This window comes from Parus major, chromosome 26, assembly GCF_001522545.3.
Source record: "Parus major isolate Abel chromosome 26, Parus_major1.1, whole genome shotgun sequence".
Taxonomy (NCBI): domain Eukaryota; kingdom Metazoa; phylum Chordata; class Aves; order Passeriformes; family Paridae; genus Parus; species Parus major.
Genome location: NC_031795.1, coordinates 5,047,923 through 5,065,621, shown reverse-complemented (window position 1 = coordinate 5,065,621; position 17,699 = coordinate 5,047,923). Strand labels below are relative to the sequence as shown.

At 58.2% G+C, this 17,699-nt stretch overlaps 1 protein-coding gene across 1 annotated transcript in view; it reads left to right on the top strand.

Annotated features, from left to right (window-relative positions):
• The first annotated feature begins 332 nt into the window (after nt 1-332).
• SOX13 (SRY-box transcription factor 13) overlaps nt 333-17,699 on the top strand; it is a 24,079-nt gene continuing 6,712 nt past the window's right edge. Inside the window, exons 1-3 of the mRNA XM_033519854.1 lie at nt 333-536; nt 16,793-16,994; nt 17,425-17,530. Coding sequence (XP_033375745.1) covers nt 16,794-16,994; nt 17,425-17,530 — 307 coding nt within the window. The 5' untranslated portion in view covers nt 333-536; nt 16,793. The remainder of the gene's footprint in view (nt 537-16,792; nt 16,995-17,424; nt 17,531-17,699) is intronic.

Here is a 17,699-nt window from a genome sequence, read left to right as displayed (position 1 = left end):
AGGGAATGCGGGCTGGGCTCTTCAAAATCCAGGCGCGGCTCCAGCCCCAGCTGGGAGCGAGGGGGGTCCGATCCCCGCTGGCTCCGGGGGTCTCAGAGTGTCCCCCGAGACCTCTCAGAGTCGCGGTCCAGGTTTTGGGGGGTCTCGGCCTCTCTCGGAGCTCCAGGGCAGAGCGTGGGATCCGCCGGCGCTGTCACCCGCGGGTCCCCGGCGGGGTCTGGAGGGGAGGGGACGGGGCACAGGGGCCGCCCCGGAGCCGCTCGCTGGCTGGCTGGACCGGTGTCCCTCCTCCTCCTCCTCCTCCTCCTCCTCCTCCTCCTCGTTCCCTCTCTCCGCCCGGCGCCGGGGCAGCTCCCACCGGAGGCGCTGGGGACATGGAGCGGACCTGAGGCGGAGCCCGCACCGGCACCGGCGGCAGCACCGACACCGGGCCGGGACCGCCAGCACCGGCACCGGGATCAGCACCGGCAGCACCGACACCGGGCCGGAACCGGCAGCACCGGGAGCGGGGCTCAGCGCAGCAGCGCAGCGGAGCCGTGAGTGCGACCGGGGGGCACCGGCACAGCCCCGCGGGGCCGAGCAGCGTGAGGGGTCGGGGGAACACCCCCGGGGGTCGGGGAACACCCTCAGGGGTCGAGGAACCTCCTCGGGGCTCCGGGAACCTCCTCGGGGGTCGGGGAACCTCCTCGAGGGTCGGGGAACCTCCTTGGGAGTCGGGGAAGACCCCCGGGGGTCGAGGAACCTCTTCGGGGGTCGGGGAACCTCCTCGGGGGTCGAGGAACACCCTCGGGGGTCGCGGTTCTGGGAACCGACCGGGACAACCCCCCCAGAGCCCCTGGGCTTGAAGAGGAGAAAGGAAAAGGGGGAAAGGGGCGCAGGGTCCGGCCTCGCTCGGTCCCGGCCCCGCCGCGAAGTTCGGGGCTGCAAACTCCGCTCTGAGCCCCCTTCTCGCAGCCCAGGGGAGCCCGGCAGGAGAAGAGTTAAACCGGCAGGAGAAGAGTTAATCCCGGAACCCCCTCCCCATGTCCCACAGCCCCACCGGGAGCCGCAGCTCCGGGCTCTGCCCGTCCCCCTGTGCCGGGCACGGAGCGCGGTCCCCGCTGGGTGCTTTGGGGACAGAGGGACAGAGGGACAGAGGGACAGAGGGACAGGGGTACAGCCCCCCCCGGCGCGGTCTGGGGGTGTCCCCACGGTGTGCAGGGACAGACGGACGCGCTGTGGTGGCACGGACAGAGCCTGGGGGCTGCTGGGGGGACACCCCGATGGGTGCGGGTCCCTCTTGTCGCCACCTCCTTCATCCCTGTCCCTCGTCCCTGTCCCTCATCCCTGTCCCTCAGCCCCGCCACCCCACAAGTGACACTTTGGTGCACCCCCCGGCCCTTCCAGGTGTCTCGACGGGGACAGGGAGACACCTGGTCTGGGGACAGGGGATACCTGGCCTGGGGACAGGGGATACCTGGTCTGGGGACAGGGGATACCTGGTCTGGGGACAGGGGACACCTGGCCTGGGGACAGGGGGACACCTGGCCTGGGGACAGGGGGACACCTGGCTGGGGACAGGATGGCTCCGGCCACCCCTGCAGGGCCAGCGCCGGGCAGCAAAGCTCGTCCGGTGCCACACGCGGCTGTCGGAGGGGCACAAACACCGCGACACTGTCGCGACAGCGCACGGCCAGACGGGAGGGTGGGAGCGGGGACAGCGCTAAACTCTGTCGCTTTTTGGGGATCAAACCTTGTCCCCGAGCAGCGACATTCCCGGAGACCCCAGAGCGGAGCCCCCCAGGCAGCGGGGATGGTCCTGAAGGGGGCTGGGGGTGCAGATTTGGGGAGAATTTGGGGTGTTTTTTTCACCCCTCGAGAGCCGAAAAAGCTCAGCGAGTTAAACCCGGCAAAGTTTAGCGGCAAAGAGAAACTCGGGAGCCGCGTGCTCCTAAAGGAGAGGTTTTACGGTGTAAAAGGCGGATAAACAGAAATGTTTGCCGCTTTCCACCTCTGATTAATGATTTCCAGGGGGTTGGTGCCAGGCAGGAATGATGCTGCCCAGGAAAAATCGCGGCCCGTGTTGTTGGAGTCTCGGTTTCATCTCTTGGAGCACCTCAGGCTCGGGAAAAACTCCCCAGGAAAAGCAGGAGTGATGGATTTGAGGAGTGAAAAAAGCAGAATTAGCTCTGTTAGTGTGATTTTTTCCCCCGTAGCACAGAGCCGATAACGTCCCTCCCTCCCTCTCCCGTGAGCCGATAACTCCTGTTTGTAATTCATGCGATTTCCTCTCCCTTCAATTTAATTTGGTGCAGGATCCATTCCGGTGACACTGATACAGTACTTTTTTTTTTTTTTTCCCCCCCGGCCCCCCTTTTTTCCCTCTTTTCTTTTTGAAACCCAGCGATTTTCGGAGGCTTTTGTGCTGTTAAAAATAGCAGCTGGCCTTTGACAACCGCGGGCGGGCTCAGGACAGTTTTTCTTGACACATTTTCACCGCCATCATCTCCCTCCGTGCTGATTTGTGTCCCCACAGCAGAACCCTCACCTCTCCCTTCCCAGCAGAGCAGAAATCCCAAATTTATTTATCTCATTTATTTTTTTAAAATCCTCTTTTTTCCTCTCTCGTTGCTTTTTTTATTTTTGCTTTCACCCAAACCCTCCCTAAATCTGTCTTGAAGTGAAGTTTATCCCAAGCCTGGGAGATGTCCTGAGGGGAATTTCTGGACTTTTTGTCTCCCTGCTGAAATGTCCATTATTCCAGGGGGGGAGATGGAGCAGCTCGTAAAGTTGTTATGTGCTGGAGGGGTTTAAATTTCATTTATATTTATATTTATATTTCATTTATGGGCTGCAGGGGGTTTGTGCCCCCAGGAAGGGGGACACAACGCTCTGTCACTGTGATTATTTCTAATTTTGGGGGTTGCTGGCATCCCTGGGAAGGGGAATGCTTTAAAAGCGCTTTTTCAGTGGGATTGGTTTGAATTTTGGAGTTTTCTGGGGTCCCTGAAAAGAGGAATGTGGTAAATCTGCTCTGTCAGTGAGATTATTTTTAATTTTGGGGTTTTTTGGTGTCCCCAGGAAGGGGAACATTTTATAGCTGGTGGAGGTGGAGGGTGGAGGGAATCTTTGGGATAGAGGTGACAGGAATATTTGGGATACAGGTGGGCTGTGGAATCTGGGATACAGGTGAGATGTTTGGGATGCAGGTGATGGGAATCTTTGGGATGCACTGGGCTGTATGGAGGGAATCTCTGGGATGCCAGTGGGATGTGTGGAGGGAATCTTTGGGATAAAAGTGGAGGGAATCTCCGGGATACAAGTGGAGGGAATCTCCAGGATGCAGGTGATGGGAATATCTGGGATGCAGGAGACAGGAATATCTGGGATGCAGGTGACAGGAATCTCCAGGAGGCAGGTGGGATGTGTCCAGGGAATCTCCAGGATGCAGGTGGAGGGAATTTCCGGGATGCAGGTGGGATGTGCACAGGGAATCTCTGGGATGCAGGAGACAGGAATCTCCAGGATGCCAGTGGGATGTGTGCAGGGAATCTCCAGGATACAGGTGATGGGAATCTCTGGGATGCAGGTGTCAGGAATCTCTGGGATGCAGGTGTCAGGAATCTCCAGGATGCCAGTGGGATGTGCACAGGGAATCTCTGGAATACACGGGGCTCTGGAAGCCGCTGCTGTCCCAACCCTCGGTGTGCTCGGCTCCGGGATCCCAACCCACACACAGCAAACCCAAATGAACTTTCAGGGCTGTTGGCACCACTTTTGGGGTCGCTCGGAGCTGAGCCTGTGGATTTGGGGAATCGGGGATGTCACCCACAGCCCCTTGGAGCACCCGGCTTTATCCAGAGCCCCGCTCCAGCTTTATCCCATTGTAAACATTCCCGGCTGGTTCGTGCCAGCCGCGCTTTGTGCCCGCACGTGGGATTGCAGAAATCCCAAAAAAAAGAAAAAAAGCTCCCAAAAAAAGCTTTGACCACCCAGGGACCACCTCCAGCAGCCACAGCGCCGCTGCCGCTGTCCCACCCCGCGAGTTCCCGGCCGTGCTGGGGAAACACCCGCTGCTCGTTTTCCTTCAAAATCCCATTTCTTTGGAGCAAAATAATCCCCTCGCGGCAGGGCAGCCGCTGCCCCGAGCCCGCGGAGGAGCCGCTGCCCTCTTTTGTTCTCTGCTCCGAGGGAGCATCGCTGGGGGCCGGGGGTGAGGAATTCCCAGCGCACAAAATCCCGGCCTTGTTAAAGCTGGAAAAATCCTTTGGGATCGCCGAGCCCCCGAACCCGGCACTGCCCCGGCCAGCGCCTCCTGTTCCCCGGGAAAAAAGGGGGGAACCCGAGCTTCTGGGGGGGCTGAGAGCGGCTGGGGGGCTCCGAGAGGGGCAGGGGGTGGCTGGGGGGGCTCAGGGCAGAGGATGGAGGAGTTTGGGGGGCTCAGGAGGAGCTGGGGGGCTCAGGGATGATTATGAAGGAGCTGTGGGGCTCAGGAGGAGCTGGGGGGCTCTGAACAAGTTCTGTGAGACTCAGAACAAACTGTGGGGCTCAGAGAGGGGCAGGGGGTGGCTGGGGGGGCTCAGGGCAGAGGATGGAGGAGTTTGGGGGGCTCAGGAGGAGCTGGGGGGCTCAGGGATGATTACGAAGGAGCTGTGGGGCTCAGGAGGAGCTGGGGGGCTCTGAACAAGTTCTGTGAGACTCAGAACAAACTGTGGGGCTCAGACCAAGCTGTGGGGCTCAGGAGGAGCTGGGGGGCTCAACGATGATTACAAAGGAGCTGTGGGGCTCAGACCAAACTGTGGGGCTCAGGAGGAGCTGGGGGGCTCTGAACAAATTCTGTGAGACTCAGAACAAGCTGTGGGGCTCAGGAGGAGCTGGGGGGCTCAGGGATGATTATGGAGAAGCTGTGGGGCTCAGACCAAGCTGTGGGGCTCAAGAGGAGCTGTGGGGCTCAGAACAAGTTCTGTGAGGCTCAAGAGGAGCTGGGATGCTCAGGGATGATTATGAAGGAGCTGTGGGGCTCAGAACAAATTCTGTGAGACTCAGAACAAACTGTGGGGCTCAGACCAAGCTGTGGGGCTCAGACCAAGCTCTGGGAGGCTCAGGAGAAGCTGTGGGGCTCAGGAGGAGCTGTGGGGCTCAGACCAAGCTGTGGGGCTCAGGAGAAGCTATGGAGCTCAGGAGAAGCTGGGGGGCTCAGACCAAGCTGTGGGGCTCAGAACAAGCTGTGGGGCTCAGGAGGAGCTGTGGGGCTCAGACCAAGCTGGAGGGCTCAGGGATGATTATGGAGGAGCTGTGGGGCTCAAGAGAAGCTGTGGGGCTCAGCAGGAGCCGAGCAGACCCAGCGGGGCCGGAGCAGCCGCGGGTTCGGCGCTGCTGGAGCGGCCGCGCTCGGCGGAGCCCCGGGAGCCGCTCAGCCCCGGGCCGGGCTCTCCCAGCCCGGGGGTCCCGCAGCCCCTCGCCCACCCCCGAGCAGCCCGGGCCGGGCTCTCCAGGGCTCCGCCGCGTTGTTTTCCGCAGGATTTTATGGAGGTTTGGGTTTCGTGGCGCTGCGGGGAGGGAGCTCCGGGCCGCGGCGAAGTTTTGTGCGATGCATCAGCGGATCCCCACCCCGTTTTAACCCAGTCGGGAACACGCAGAAGGGAAATAAATTAGCGCAGCTTCTGACAGCTCTGCTGGAAAATAGCTCTGGGTTTTTACCCCATCCTGAGCCTTTCAGGGAGACTCTGCGGGGTGGGGTCTGTGCGGCCCGGCCGTGCCCCGCGGAGCTCCTGCAGCTCGGGGAATTGCGGAGAATTCCAAATATCACAGCCCCATCTCCCCTGGTTTGTGTTCTTCGGCTGAAGGGACAGGAGATTCCCTTCGGTGCAATCCTCCCCGAGCAATTTTCCTTTTAAAAAGAACGGATTTGAGTTAAAATATTCGGGGTGAAGTTGGCAGAGCTCCCCAGGTGGCAAATTTTGGACAATTTTTGGCTTCTTGGAAGCCCTTCTGCCCTCTCTCCTTCCTTCCCACTCTGTGGAGCTGCTCCAACCCCAAAACCAGCTCTGCTCACCTTCACCCCAAACACCCCTTGCACCCCAAATGTTTCTGCCGGTGCTTTTAGCTCAAATCCATCATTTTTAATGGGAAAAGCTCCTCCTGTGTGGATTGAACCGAGGGTACGCTCCTGCCCCTTCAGCCAAAGGATCCAAACCGGGAGAGATGGGGATGAAATATTTGGAATTTTACCTCTCCACAGTTTAATGCTCCATTCCCACGTCTGAAATACTCGAAATTTTACCTCTCCACAATTTAATGCTCCATTCCCAGGTCTGAAATATTCGAAATTTTACCTCTCCATAATTTAATGCTCCATTCCCAGGTCTGAAACACTCGAAATTTTGCCTCTCCATAATTTAATGCTCCGTTCCCATCCAGGCCTGCTCGGGCCATGTGATGATTATAAAAGATGCAGGTGGTGGCTGCAGCCTCCTGCCACCTTTTCCCTGTCCCTTATCAGACAGGGACAAGATAAGAAGCCACCTGAGGACCCCCGAGAGCGCCCAGCCCAAATCTGTTATTGTTATTTTAATGCCGGTGCAGGCGGCTCTCGCTGCTCATTGTTGGGCGGAAAGAGGAGAGGAGATAAATTAAATATAATGAATGAAGGGAGCTGAAAGGCGGCATTTGATCCTCTTTGCTGTGGAAAAGGGGGATGGCAGGAGCTGGGGACTTCCGGGAGGAGCAGGAGAAGTTGGAAGGGAGGAATTCAGGATTTGGAAGGGAGGAATTTGGAAGGGAGAAGCTGGGAAATGGCAGAGCCGGGAATGGCAGAACTGGGAATGGCAGAACAGGGAATGGCAGAGCTGGGAATGGCAGAACTGGGAATGGCAGAACAGGGAATGGCAGAGCTGGGAATGGCAGAGGTGGGAATGGCAGAGCTGGGAATGGCAGAACCAGGGAATGGCAGAGCTGGGAATGGCAGAACTGGGAATGCCAGAACCGGGAATGGCAGAGCTGGGAATGGCAGAGCTGGGAATGGCAGAACCAGGGAATGGCAGAGCTGGGAATGGCAGAACTGGGAATGGCAGAGCTGGGAATGGCAGAACCAGGAATGGCAGAACCGGGAATGGCAGAACCGGGAATGGCAGAACCGGGAATGGCAGAACCGGGAATGGCAGAACCGGGAATGGCAGAGCTGGGAACGGCAGATCCCGAGCAGGGCGGGCGCTGGGGAATGCCAGAGCCCGGCCTTATCTTTTGTCTGGAACAATGGAGGGCTCGGCCCCATTGTTCTCCTCCCCGGCCGGCGGTTCCCTGGGGCACGGGCTGCCTCTGGAGCGTGCCCGGATCCATGGGCAGGACGGGCGGGACGGGCGGGGGTGGCACGGACCCCTCGTGGCTGCTGCTCCAGCGAGTTCCCCGCAGGGAACCCCTTCCCGCTGGTTCTCCGTGTGGATTTTAGGAGCAGGGAAGGTCCCCTGGAAAGCCCAGCTGCAGGCTGGGCAGGGCGGAGCAGAATTTGCCGGTTTTTTAAAGGCTCCTTTAGGGTTTTGCGTTCTCAGGTCTCTGGGATCCCATGCCGGGTCCTTCCCGCTGCGTTTCCTCTGGTTTGTGGGTCCGTCCTGGGAATTTGGCCGGGGAAAACACAATTTTGGGTGTGGGATTTGTGTGTTTTCCCCAAAAAAAACTTGTCCTGGGGGCTGGGCAAAGCTGGCACAGCCCAGGGAACAGGCACAGGAGCCCAGGGACCCAGGGGCTGTGAGCACAACCCCAAAATCCCCCCCAAATCCTTTTGTTTCCCCAGAGCCAGGGCCGAGCTTCCCAGGATCGGGCTGGGATGGGCACCTGGAGGTCAGAGCTGCCAATTCCCGCTGCTCAGGGAACCCAAGGATAGAGCAGGGGAGGTGACAGAGGTATCACCAGCACCATGAGCCCCTGGTGTGCCAAAAGGGGAGGGCTGGCGGCTTCTGGTCTGTGCTGGGATTTTGCTGAGCAGTGAAAACCACCCCAAAAACCTCGTTCCCAAATCCCTCTGCTCCCCCAGAGGTGAGGAACCCATCTGGGAGCTGAATCTGCTGGGTTTTGATTCCTGCAAATCAAAGAGAGAAGGGGTGAGGCCCAAATTGGGATTGTGGTGGTTTGGAGGTGGCTGCTCCCAAATCCCTTGGGATCCTGCAGAGGGATGTGAAGCGGGGTGTCTCAAACCCAAACCCCAGGACGTGGGGGTGTCTCTGAGCTGAAAGAGTGACCCAAAAATGACAAAATAGCGACAAAAATGGCTCTTGGGCCCTCCTGCTGTTCCTCACACACCTGAGGCCTCCGGAAGCGTCGCCGCCGGATGCTCAGCATCACCCAAAGTGGGCGATGAGCTCAGGAACCCAAATCCGCACCCCAAACCAGGGCAAACGTCACCAAAACAACCGCGGCCAAGGGAGGAAATGGCGCCAAAAGTGTTTTGCATCCAACCCCGTCCATCCCTGGTTCCTCCGCGGGAACGGGCTCAGAGCTGCCTTTGGAAGGGTTTTTGGGATGATTTTGGGGCAGCCAGTGGTGCCTTTTCCTCCTGAGTGAGGTTCATGAAAACCCTGATGGTTCCTGGGGCGGCTCCCAAAACACCAGGAAAAAAAATCCCTTTGCTGGAATGTGAAGCAACCCCAACATCTGGAGCTCCAAATTTCCCTGAATCCCAAATTTGGGAAGTGTCTCCATGTCCCTCCGTGTCCCCTTTTGTCCCTCCATGTGACAATCTGGAGGTGAGGATCAATTTTCTGCAGCTCAGGACGCCGAGGGACCCCAAAGGTTTCCGGGGCGCTGCTGGCTGTGGCTGTGGGGCGGAAACGCGGCCCCATAAGATTTTGGGGTGCGATTTGGGGCTTGGGGGCTGTGGGTGATGGGCCCCAGGGCTGGCTCCGAGCACCCTCGGGTGCTCCTGGGTGTGCCCAGCAATCCTGGGAATCACCAGACGGGATTGGTGCCCGCAAACGGGAAAACCTGGAAAAATAAGGGATTAGTGGAAGGTGGAAAATGCCATAAAAGATCAAGGATGGAGGGGTTATTGAAATGGGATGGACCCCCAAAACCTGGAAAAATTAGGGATTATTGGGAGATGTGAAATTCCATGAGGAGCTCAGGGATGAGGGGTTGTTGACATGGGATGGACCCCCAAAACCGGGAAAAATAAAGGAAAGCTTAAAATTCCATTAGAGATCAAGGGCTGAGGGTTATGGATATGGGTTTTGACACGGGATGGACACCCCAAACTCCTGGAAAAACAGAGAATTGTTGGAAAGTTTGAAATTCCACGAAAGCTCAAGGATGGAGGGTTATGGACTGGGGTGGACCCAAACCAGCCCCGAGTTCTGCACATTCCCAACGCCACCCATGGATTTCCCATGGAAAACAGGTTTGGGAAGAGCTTCCCTCCTGCTGAGAGGTGCAGGGCAGGTGGGCAAGCCCCGCTTTGGGTTGTTTTTTTCCCAAAGGGACCAGGAAAAGGGTCGGATGTCTTGACCCTCTCTCCCTCAGGCGATGGGAAAATCTGGTTTAAATTCAGGTTTAAATTCTGCTTTAAATTCTGCTTTAAATTCTGCTTTAAAGTCAGGTTTAAATTCTGCTTTAAAGTCAGGTTTAAAGTCAGGTTTAAAGCCTGGTTTAAAACCTCGTTTGCGCTCAACGCCCCAGCCGAGCCTCCCCCAGCTGTGCCTGGAAACTCTGAGTGACACAAGTGACACAAAAACGCCACCGAGATCGGCCACCCCGATAAACCCCGCCGGTTTTTAGGGCCGGGGCAGGGCAAGGAGGGGAGCCGTGCCAGGCTCACCGTGCTGGGCTCTGGGTGAGTTATCCCCAACCCCATCCCCGATTTTCCTTTATTTCTCTGGGTTTCGTCGCTTTTTAAGTTTAATTCCCGGCTCAGCGCGAATCGGTTCGTTCGGGGAGTGAAGGGATGTCGTGGAAGGGGTTTGGGAGCTGCTCCAGGGATTTCTGCTGGATCCCGAGGATCTGGATCACCCCTCTGTGGATCATGGGGCTGTGCAACCCTGCTGGGTTTTGGGATAAAGGCGGGTTTTGCATCCAAAGCATCTTTTGAAACTTTTTTTTTGATGCAGATAAAAAAAAAATAAGGATGAAAAGGGTAAATCCCCATTTTACAGAGTGCCAGGATTCCCTGTTAGAAAGGGAATGTTTTGTAGGGTTTTAATGCAGAGGGGGTGGGAAGGACAGAGGGAAAAGGGTGAAAAAAATGGGTTTTGCTTTTTCCTCGAGTTTCCTAGAGATCCTGTGATTTTTTTGGGACTTTGTGCTTTCAGACTTCTCCCCACCCTTGATTTCCCTCTCCTGAGCATCGCCTTTCCCTAAAGATCCTTCCAGCCCCCTGAAATTCCCTGGGCACAAACCCTGCAGAGCCAGAGGTGCTGCGAGGAGCTTTTTCCTTGTGGATTCATCTCCTCAAGTGGAAGAACCATCCCAAACCTCCCGTCTGCTCCCGGGAACGGGAATGACCAGCGCCGGCCCCGGGGCCATCGCGTGGCTCGTCCTGGGATTGTTCCCGGGATGGGGGGGACTTAGCGGGGTTGGAAATCATTCCAGCGCCGCGGAGTTTCCTCCTCTTCCCTGATGAGATCATTCCCGGCTCATAAATCCCGCGGCCAGGAAGTTCCACCTGAGGTTCAGGCGGATTTTTTTTTTCCTCCCCTCCTATTTCGAACCCTCCCCGTGGCAGAAGGAAAAATGTGTTTGGGTCGTGGCTGCGAGCGGGGTGGCCCTGGGCCAGGGGACGCCCAGGGAAGGATCCGGCTGCTTCCAGGGATTGGGATTTATTTGGATAATTATGGACCTCCTGGCTGGGTTTTGTCACACAGGCTGGCGGGAGGCAGAATCCCTGGATTTGGGGTTGGGAAGGAAGGTCCTAGCTGTTTTTGGGATCCTAAAGGATAAACCCCCTTGGAGTAGTGGGAAAGCAGAGGGAGATGGGAATTCTCCATCCAGAGGGACACTGGGATGTGTCCCAGAACTCTGGGATGGATCCAATGGATCCCAGATCCCACAGGGAATGTGTGGGGCATGGATCCTGATCCCAGATCCCACAGGGAATGTGTGGGGCATGGATCCTGATCCCAGAGCCCACAGGGAATGTGTGGGGCATGGATCCTGATCCCAGAGCCCACAGGGAATGTGTGGGGCATGGATCAAATGGATCCCAGATCCCACAGGAATGTGTTGGGGTTGACTCATCCTTATCAGGCTTTGCTGGGGGCTTTGTTTTCCCATTCCCGCCCACCTGGAGCATCCCACCGGGATCCTGCTGGACACAGGGAGGTTGAGCCCCAAGGGGATAAGTTGGATTTGGCCAAGAGGGATAATTCCATGGGAAAAGTGGGAGCTGAGCTGCTGAGGGCAGAGGCTGCAGTTTGGTCCTCATCCCATTTCCTGGGACACCAGGGTCTCCTGGGATTTACAGGGGATGGAAAACATGGAGCATCCCATGAAACCTCCCAGATCCTCCTCTTCCCCTCGGCCCAGCCCAGGAATTCCTCTTTTCCTCCCTGCCCTGCATTCGAGAGAACTTGGGGATGAATCCCTGTTATTTTCCCTATTTCCTCAAGTTCTGGAGAGTGGGATTGGTTGGGTTTGCCCCCAGAACTCTGCTGGAACTCATCAGGGAGATGTGCATCTCATTAATAACCCTGGATATGGCCTTTGGAAGGGGCAGGCTGGGGTTTTTTGGGGGTAGAATTGGTAAAAATTGTAACTTCTTTAGGATTCAAACTTCCATGGGCGCCCTGGAGACCTGGATTGCACCTTTCCGTCTTAAAAGATGGAAAATCGATGCTCCCCCCAAAAAAACCTCCCATAACGTGCCGAGAGAATTCCAGGGGTGAGGAGGGGACGTCCCTCAATGGGAACACCTGGATGGGGTCGCACACCCCAGGAGTGCTGGAAAGGGGGCACAGGAGTGACCCCGACTCCTTCCTGCACCGGCCGTGCCCGGGAGTTTCCGTGATGCTGGTGCCGTCACTGCTGTGCCGTGACCCCGTGGGGACGTTTCCGGATGTTTCCAGAGGCCGTTTGTCCTTTGGGGAAGGAGAAATCGCCTTGGGGGACTGAGGGAGGGTGGAGGATGGACAAATGCCCGGCTGGTTTGGGTAGGCAGCGGGAAATCCCAGCTCCTGCTCACCCCAAAGATCTTGCCAGGATGGAAAGGGACGTTTGGGGTCTGGGGGTTTCTTTGGGATGGGGATTTTCCATTGGGTACCTCTGGGAAGGACACTCCAGGCAATTCCCATCCTGGCCCTGGCTGCCCCATCCTGCTGCCCCTGGGAGCATCCCCCTCCCCAAATCCCCAGTGCCCACCAAAAATCTTCCACTCAGGGTGGATTTTGCAGCTTTTCCGGTGCCGCTGGGCAGGGGAGCTTTGGGTTTTTCTGCTGCCGAGCGCAGGTGAGGTGATGAGAACGCGGAGGCGGCCGAGGATCGGGCTGAGCCCAAATTTGGAGCGTTTCTGCTGTGGCTTTGTGGGGCGGCAGGGTGGGGACACAGCCCTGGCAGGGGACACGTGCTGCGAGCAGTGACGCTCGGAGCCGGTGGCGTTTCCGAGTCTAAAACCCCTCACCCAGTTGCCTTTTGGGGTTAAAAAAGAATTTTTCGGCCCCAGCAAACCCCGGGGTCTTGCATTTCCTCATCCATGTTTCTCCCACCCCATGGATGGACGGCACATTCCACCTCCCCCAGGGCCACCTGCCATTCCCAAGGAATGGCCATCCATCCCGGGATGCTCTGGATCCCCAGGGAAGGGACGGCAGCCCCGTGAACTTCCCCCAGCCAGGGACATCGGCCACCCCTGGCCATCCCTGCCCGGGCACGGCCGAGCAAACATCCATTCTTTTCTCTTGGAAGACACCCGGGGCGGAAACGCTTGGAAGCGGCCCCGAAAGGACATTCCAAGTCTGGCAGGAAAGCGGCCCCGCTCGTCTGGCAGGAGATGGGCTATTGTCTGTCCCGGTGGCCGGCCGGGATTCCTCAGGTCCTGCCTGGAAGAGGAAAATCTCCGTGTGTGTCTTTATTTTTTCCTCTGCCCTCTCCCAGGGGTGTCGGGGCTGCTGCTCGTGCCGGCGCTGGGGCCGTTATTGCTCCTCTGGTGTTTCCTCCTTGGATTTTTCCCTGTTTTGCCGGGTCTCCTGGGCTGTGGTGGTGGGATGAGGTTTTCTTGGGATGATTGGGCACCACGTTGGGCTCCTCCTGAAGGGAAGAGCTGGGAAGAGCCATGGATGGAGAGTTTTGGGAGGGAGGAGAGCAAAACCTCCAAGAGCTGGGACAGCCTGATGGCCAGGAGAGGGCAGGGTCATCCCAAAAAATCTGGGCAGCCAACTCTCCAAGGGTGTCTTTGCTGTCCCTGGGGTGGGATTGTCCCCAGACTGAGCCCTGAAGCAGGAGGGATGTGACACAGGGTGAGGGATCTTGGCGGCTCTTGGATCCCCGAGGTCCTGCAGAACCAGGATCCCAGCATCTCTTGATCCCCACATCTCGTGGACCCCCAGACTCCTGCAGCTCTGGAATCTCATTGCCCCTTGAATTCCCAAATTCCTGCAGTGTCAGGATCTTGGTGTCTCTGGGATCCCAAATTCCTGCTCTGCTGGGATCTCAGCTTCTCTTGGATCCAAAGGCTCCTGCACTGAAGGAATCTCAACACCTCTTGGATCCCCAAGATCTTGGTGTCCCTTGGATCCCAAACTCCTGTTGGGCTGGAATCACATTGTCTCTTGGATCCCAAACTCCTGAAGTGCCAGGATCTCAACATTTCTTGGATCCCAAGCTCCCACAGTTCTGGGATCTCAACATTTCTTGGATCCCCAAGCTCCTGCAGTGCCGGGATCTTGGAACATCTTGGATTCCCAAACTTCTGCAGTGCTGGGATCCTGACTTTTCTAGGATTCCCAGGCTCTTCAGGATCTCCCCATCTCCTGGATCCCAAGCTCCTGCTGTTCCAGGATCTCGGATCTCTTGGATTCGAGGCTCCTGCAGCGTCAGGATTTTGGCATTTCTTGGATCCGGGCAGGGTGGGGGTTTTCTGGCACCTCATCCCCTTTTCCCGGAGCTGTTCTGCTCCACACAGCCGGGGCCGATAGGATCAGGCCTGGCTGGCGGGCAGGAAGGGTGGCACGGCCAGCGGGAGAATTGCAGGACATGCCGTTCGCTGGTGCAAACTGGGGAGTAAAAGCTGCCACCATCCCCAAAATCTTGGAGTTGCCGGGCTGGGGTTGCGGGGAAAGGTGAAATATCAGAGTTTCAGGGCTTTGCTGCTTGTGGGATCAGCCCCCAAAACGCTGTGAGGGAAGGAAGCATCCCATGAGGATTCAGGATCTGTTTCCATCCTCTGGGTTGGCATTTTCCATCCCAACCCCGTTCCCTCCCTTCCTCCCCACCCTGGAGTATTAAAAACCGAGAAGATCCTTGCCCCAGGCAGCCCTGGACCCCACACCTGGAACGAGATAACACCGCCTTTTCCCTTTTTTCCCTTTTTTTCCCTGTTTCCTCGGCAGGGTGGGTGATGAACCCTCAATGAGGCCTCTTTCAAACTCGGCCCTATTAAAGCGCTTGGCCCCATTTTAAGAGCAAACTTCCAGTGGCACCGGGAGGTGAAGCACAGCAGGAGCGGGACCTGCGGGAGGGGTGGGATGGGATTTTGTACCTGTCTCAACCCAAAAACATCGCTCAGTGCCACGGTGCTGCAGTTGCAGCATCCCAAACCTACAAAAACTTAGATTTTTGCATGGAAAAACACCAAAAAAGCCGGGAAGAAAGGGATATTCACACGGTGTGAATAACCCCACGGTGAGGGGTGCTCTGCTAGTGCCTGCCTCAGTTTCCCCACCTGTAACATCCCCACAAGGCAAATCCTTGCTGGAGCGGGCACAGCTTCCCACCGTGTCCGCTCCTTCCCGGCGATGGATTTTGGGGGCCGGGTGGCCCCGGCCAAGGTGAGCCGGGGCAGGAAGGGGCGCCGCAGGATGCGGCAGCCCCCGGGTGATGCGGGGCCGGGAGGAAACCCGGCGGGTTTGTTCGGTGGAGGGCGAGGGAACCGAGATTATAAAAAGGCCCGCTAAGATCAGAAAGGCTGGCGAGCACAGTGCCCTATTGTGGAGCTGTCACACTTCCCTTTACTTTATTGCTTTTGTCCAACACCCCATTGTTCCACTTCCTTTTGTCCCCTATTCACAGCCCTGGCTTTTCATTACCCAGCCGGCCTTGTTGTTTTCATTTCTTTTGTTTGAAGTTCCTGAGAGGAAGGTTTTATTTTCAGCCGTTTGATTAATTCGCAGCTTGAGCCGGGCTTTGTTTGTTATGTAATTGCTGCCCCCAAGCCGGGCGGCCCAGCTCAGCCCTCCCCACCCCGTTTTGCACCCCCAAACTGGGTTTAGGGGCTCCTGATGGGGGTTTGGGAGGTGAGAGGGTGCTGGGTTTGGGGTGGCAGCCCCCAGGCAGGTGCTGTCCCCATGGCAGGGCAATCCCACAAGCCGATTCCCGGCAGCGTCCCGGGATAAAGCCCTTCCTTCACAGCCTCCTTTTCCCATTATTCCCACCTGAAAGGCCAGGACAATGCTTGTTCCCGTTCTTGCTGTGTGGTGTGAGGGTTGGTGGCCTGGGGAAGGCAAATCCCCATGGATGCCGCCAATCCTGGCGCTGGCTCTTGGATACCGCGCCTGGCACCCGGAGCGAGGGGTGGGACACGTTTTTTGGGGACAAACCCCATGGAATGCCAGGGCTTGGGGTCCCCTTGGGGTGTTACAGCCCACTCCCCATAAAACTCATCATCATTCCTGTGGTGCCCATCCGGCTAGGAAGGGGTTTGGCACCCATGGGGGTTTTGGTGGGATCAGGGAGAGCCATTCCCGGGGCCAGGCTTTGCCCTGGCAGGACCTTGGCTGGTGCCGTGCTGGGCATTCCCAGAGGAATGTTCTGGTCGCCAGTCCTAGTCCCAGGTCCATCCCATGCCTGGGAGCTGTTCTGGTGGCCGGTCCCATGTCCAACCCACACCAGGGATCCTGGAGGAGCCGTTCTGGTGCCATCCCAGGTCTCTCCCATGCCCAGGATTCCCAGAGGAACCATTCTGGTGGCCAGTCCCAGGTCCATCCCATGCCAGGCATTCCCAGAGGAGCCCGTTCTGGTGGCCGGTCCCAGTCCAAAGTCCATCCCATGCCTGGGAGCTGTTCTGGTGGCCAGTCCCAGGTCCATCCCATGCTGGGAATTCCCAGAGGAGCCGTTCTGGTGGCTGGTCCGAGTTCCAAGTCCATCCCATGCCCGGGAGCTGTTCTGGTGGCTGGTCCCAGGTCCATCCCATCCCAGGGATCCTGGAGGAGCCCGTTCTGGTGGCCGGTCCCAGGTCCATCCCATGCTGGGCATTCCCAGAGGAGCCGTTCTGGTGCCGTCCCAGCCATGGCTGGGCAGAGCCGGGATTTCCACTTCCCATCGGAGCGGGAATCCTGTCACCACTCCGATGGCTTTCTAGGCACGGCTCCTGGACAGTGAGAGGGACCTGGGGACCCCGGGATGCTGGCACAGGTCCCTGTCACCCTGAGCCTGGGCTTGCTGGACGTGGCATGAAGGTCCCCCCAGTTGTCCTCAGTCCCAATCCTTTAGGAATTTACTCCTCCATTCCAAGATTTCCCTGAGGACCGAGCCCCGAAACACCTGGAAAACCGGGAACAAGAGCTCAGCTCTGCCCATGGCAAACCCCAGGGGCAGCATGGGGTGCCCTGGTGTGGATCCAGGCTGGGAGAGGGGTGCCCATGGCCAGGGGTGGCCGTGGTGACGTCCCTGCTGTCCGCAGGATGTCCATGAGGAGCCCCGTGTCCCCACCCCCGGAGCTGGATGGAGCGGGCGCCATGGTGAACTGCGCCATCAAGACGGAGGAGAAGAAGGAGGGCGGCCCCGAGACCCCGCCGGGGGCTGCCCCCGGTGCCGAGCCCCGGCCCCACGAGCCCCCGGGGCCACTGGCCAGGGATGGCACCGACCCCCAGGCCCTGCCACAGGTGGGTGTGACAAAGGTGGTGATGTCCCCATCCCTGCTCCAGACCCTCCCATTCCATGGAAGAAGCAGTGGCTGCTCCCCCCAGGTGGTTTTTCCTCATCCCAAGGAATCAAAAGCGAAATCTGAGGCTCTCCCGAGGTTTTTTGGCTGCTCTGGGGTCATCCCTGGGGTTTGAGGGTGGTGTGGAGCCCCCCCGCTGCCCCCTCCGGGCGTTCCTCATCCCTTCAGGCTTCCTTTTCCATCGTCCTTGGGTTTTCCCTCTCCCTGACCTCTCCCTGCGCTGCCTTCAGAGGGGAAGGGAGCTCAGAGGGTCCAGGATTCAGAACCTGCCTGCATCCCACCAGATGGGGATATCCCATCCTGGGGGTGTCCCATCCTGGGGGTGTCCCTGGCGGTGCCAGCAGTGCCCAGTGACATCCTGTGTCCCGCAGGAATCCTGCTCTCCCTCCAGGGACATTCCCGAGCCCCGGCGCTCCGCCTTCGAGCCGGCTGGCAGCGGCCAGGAGAAGCTGGACTTCAACAGGAACCTGAAGGAAGGTGGGAAACGTTCCCAAGGGGCCTCTTGGGACCCTTTCCCTGCCCTTCAGGATTTTCCCAAAGCTGTGGGATGGACTGAGCCGTGGTGCAGAGCCTTGGGATGTGCTCACGTGGTTGTCCTCTTCTCCCTGTCCCTGTCCCTGTCCCTGTCCCTGTCCTGTCCCTGTCC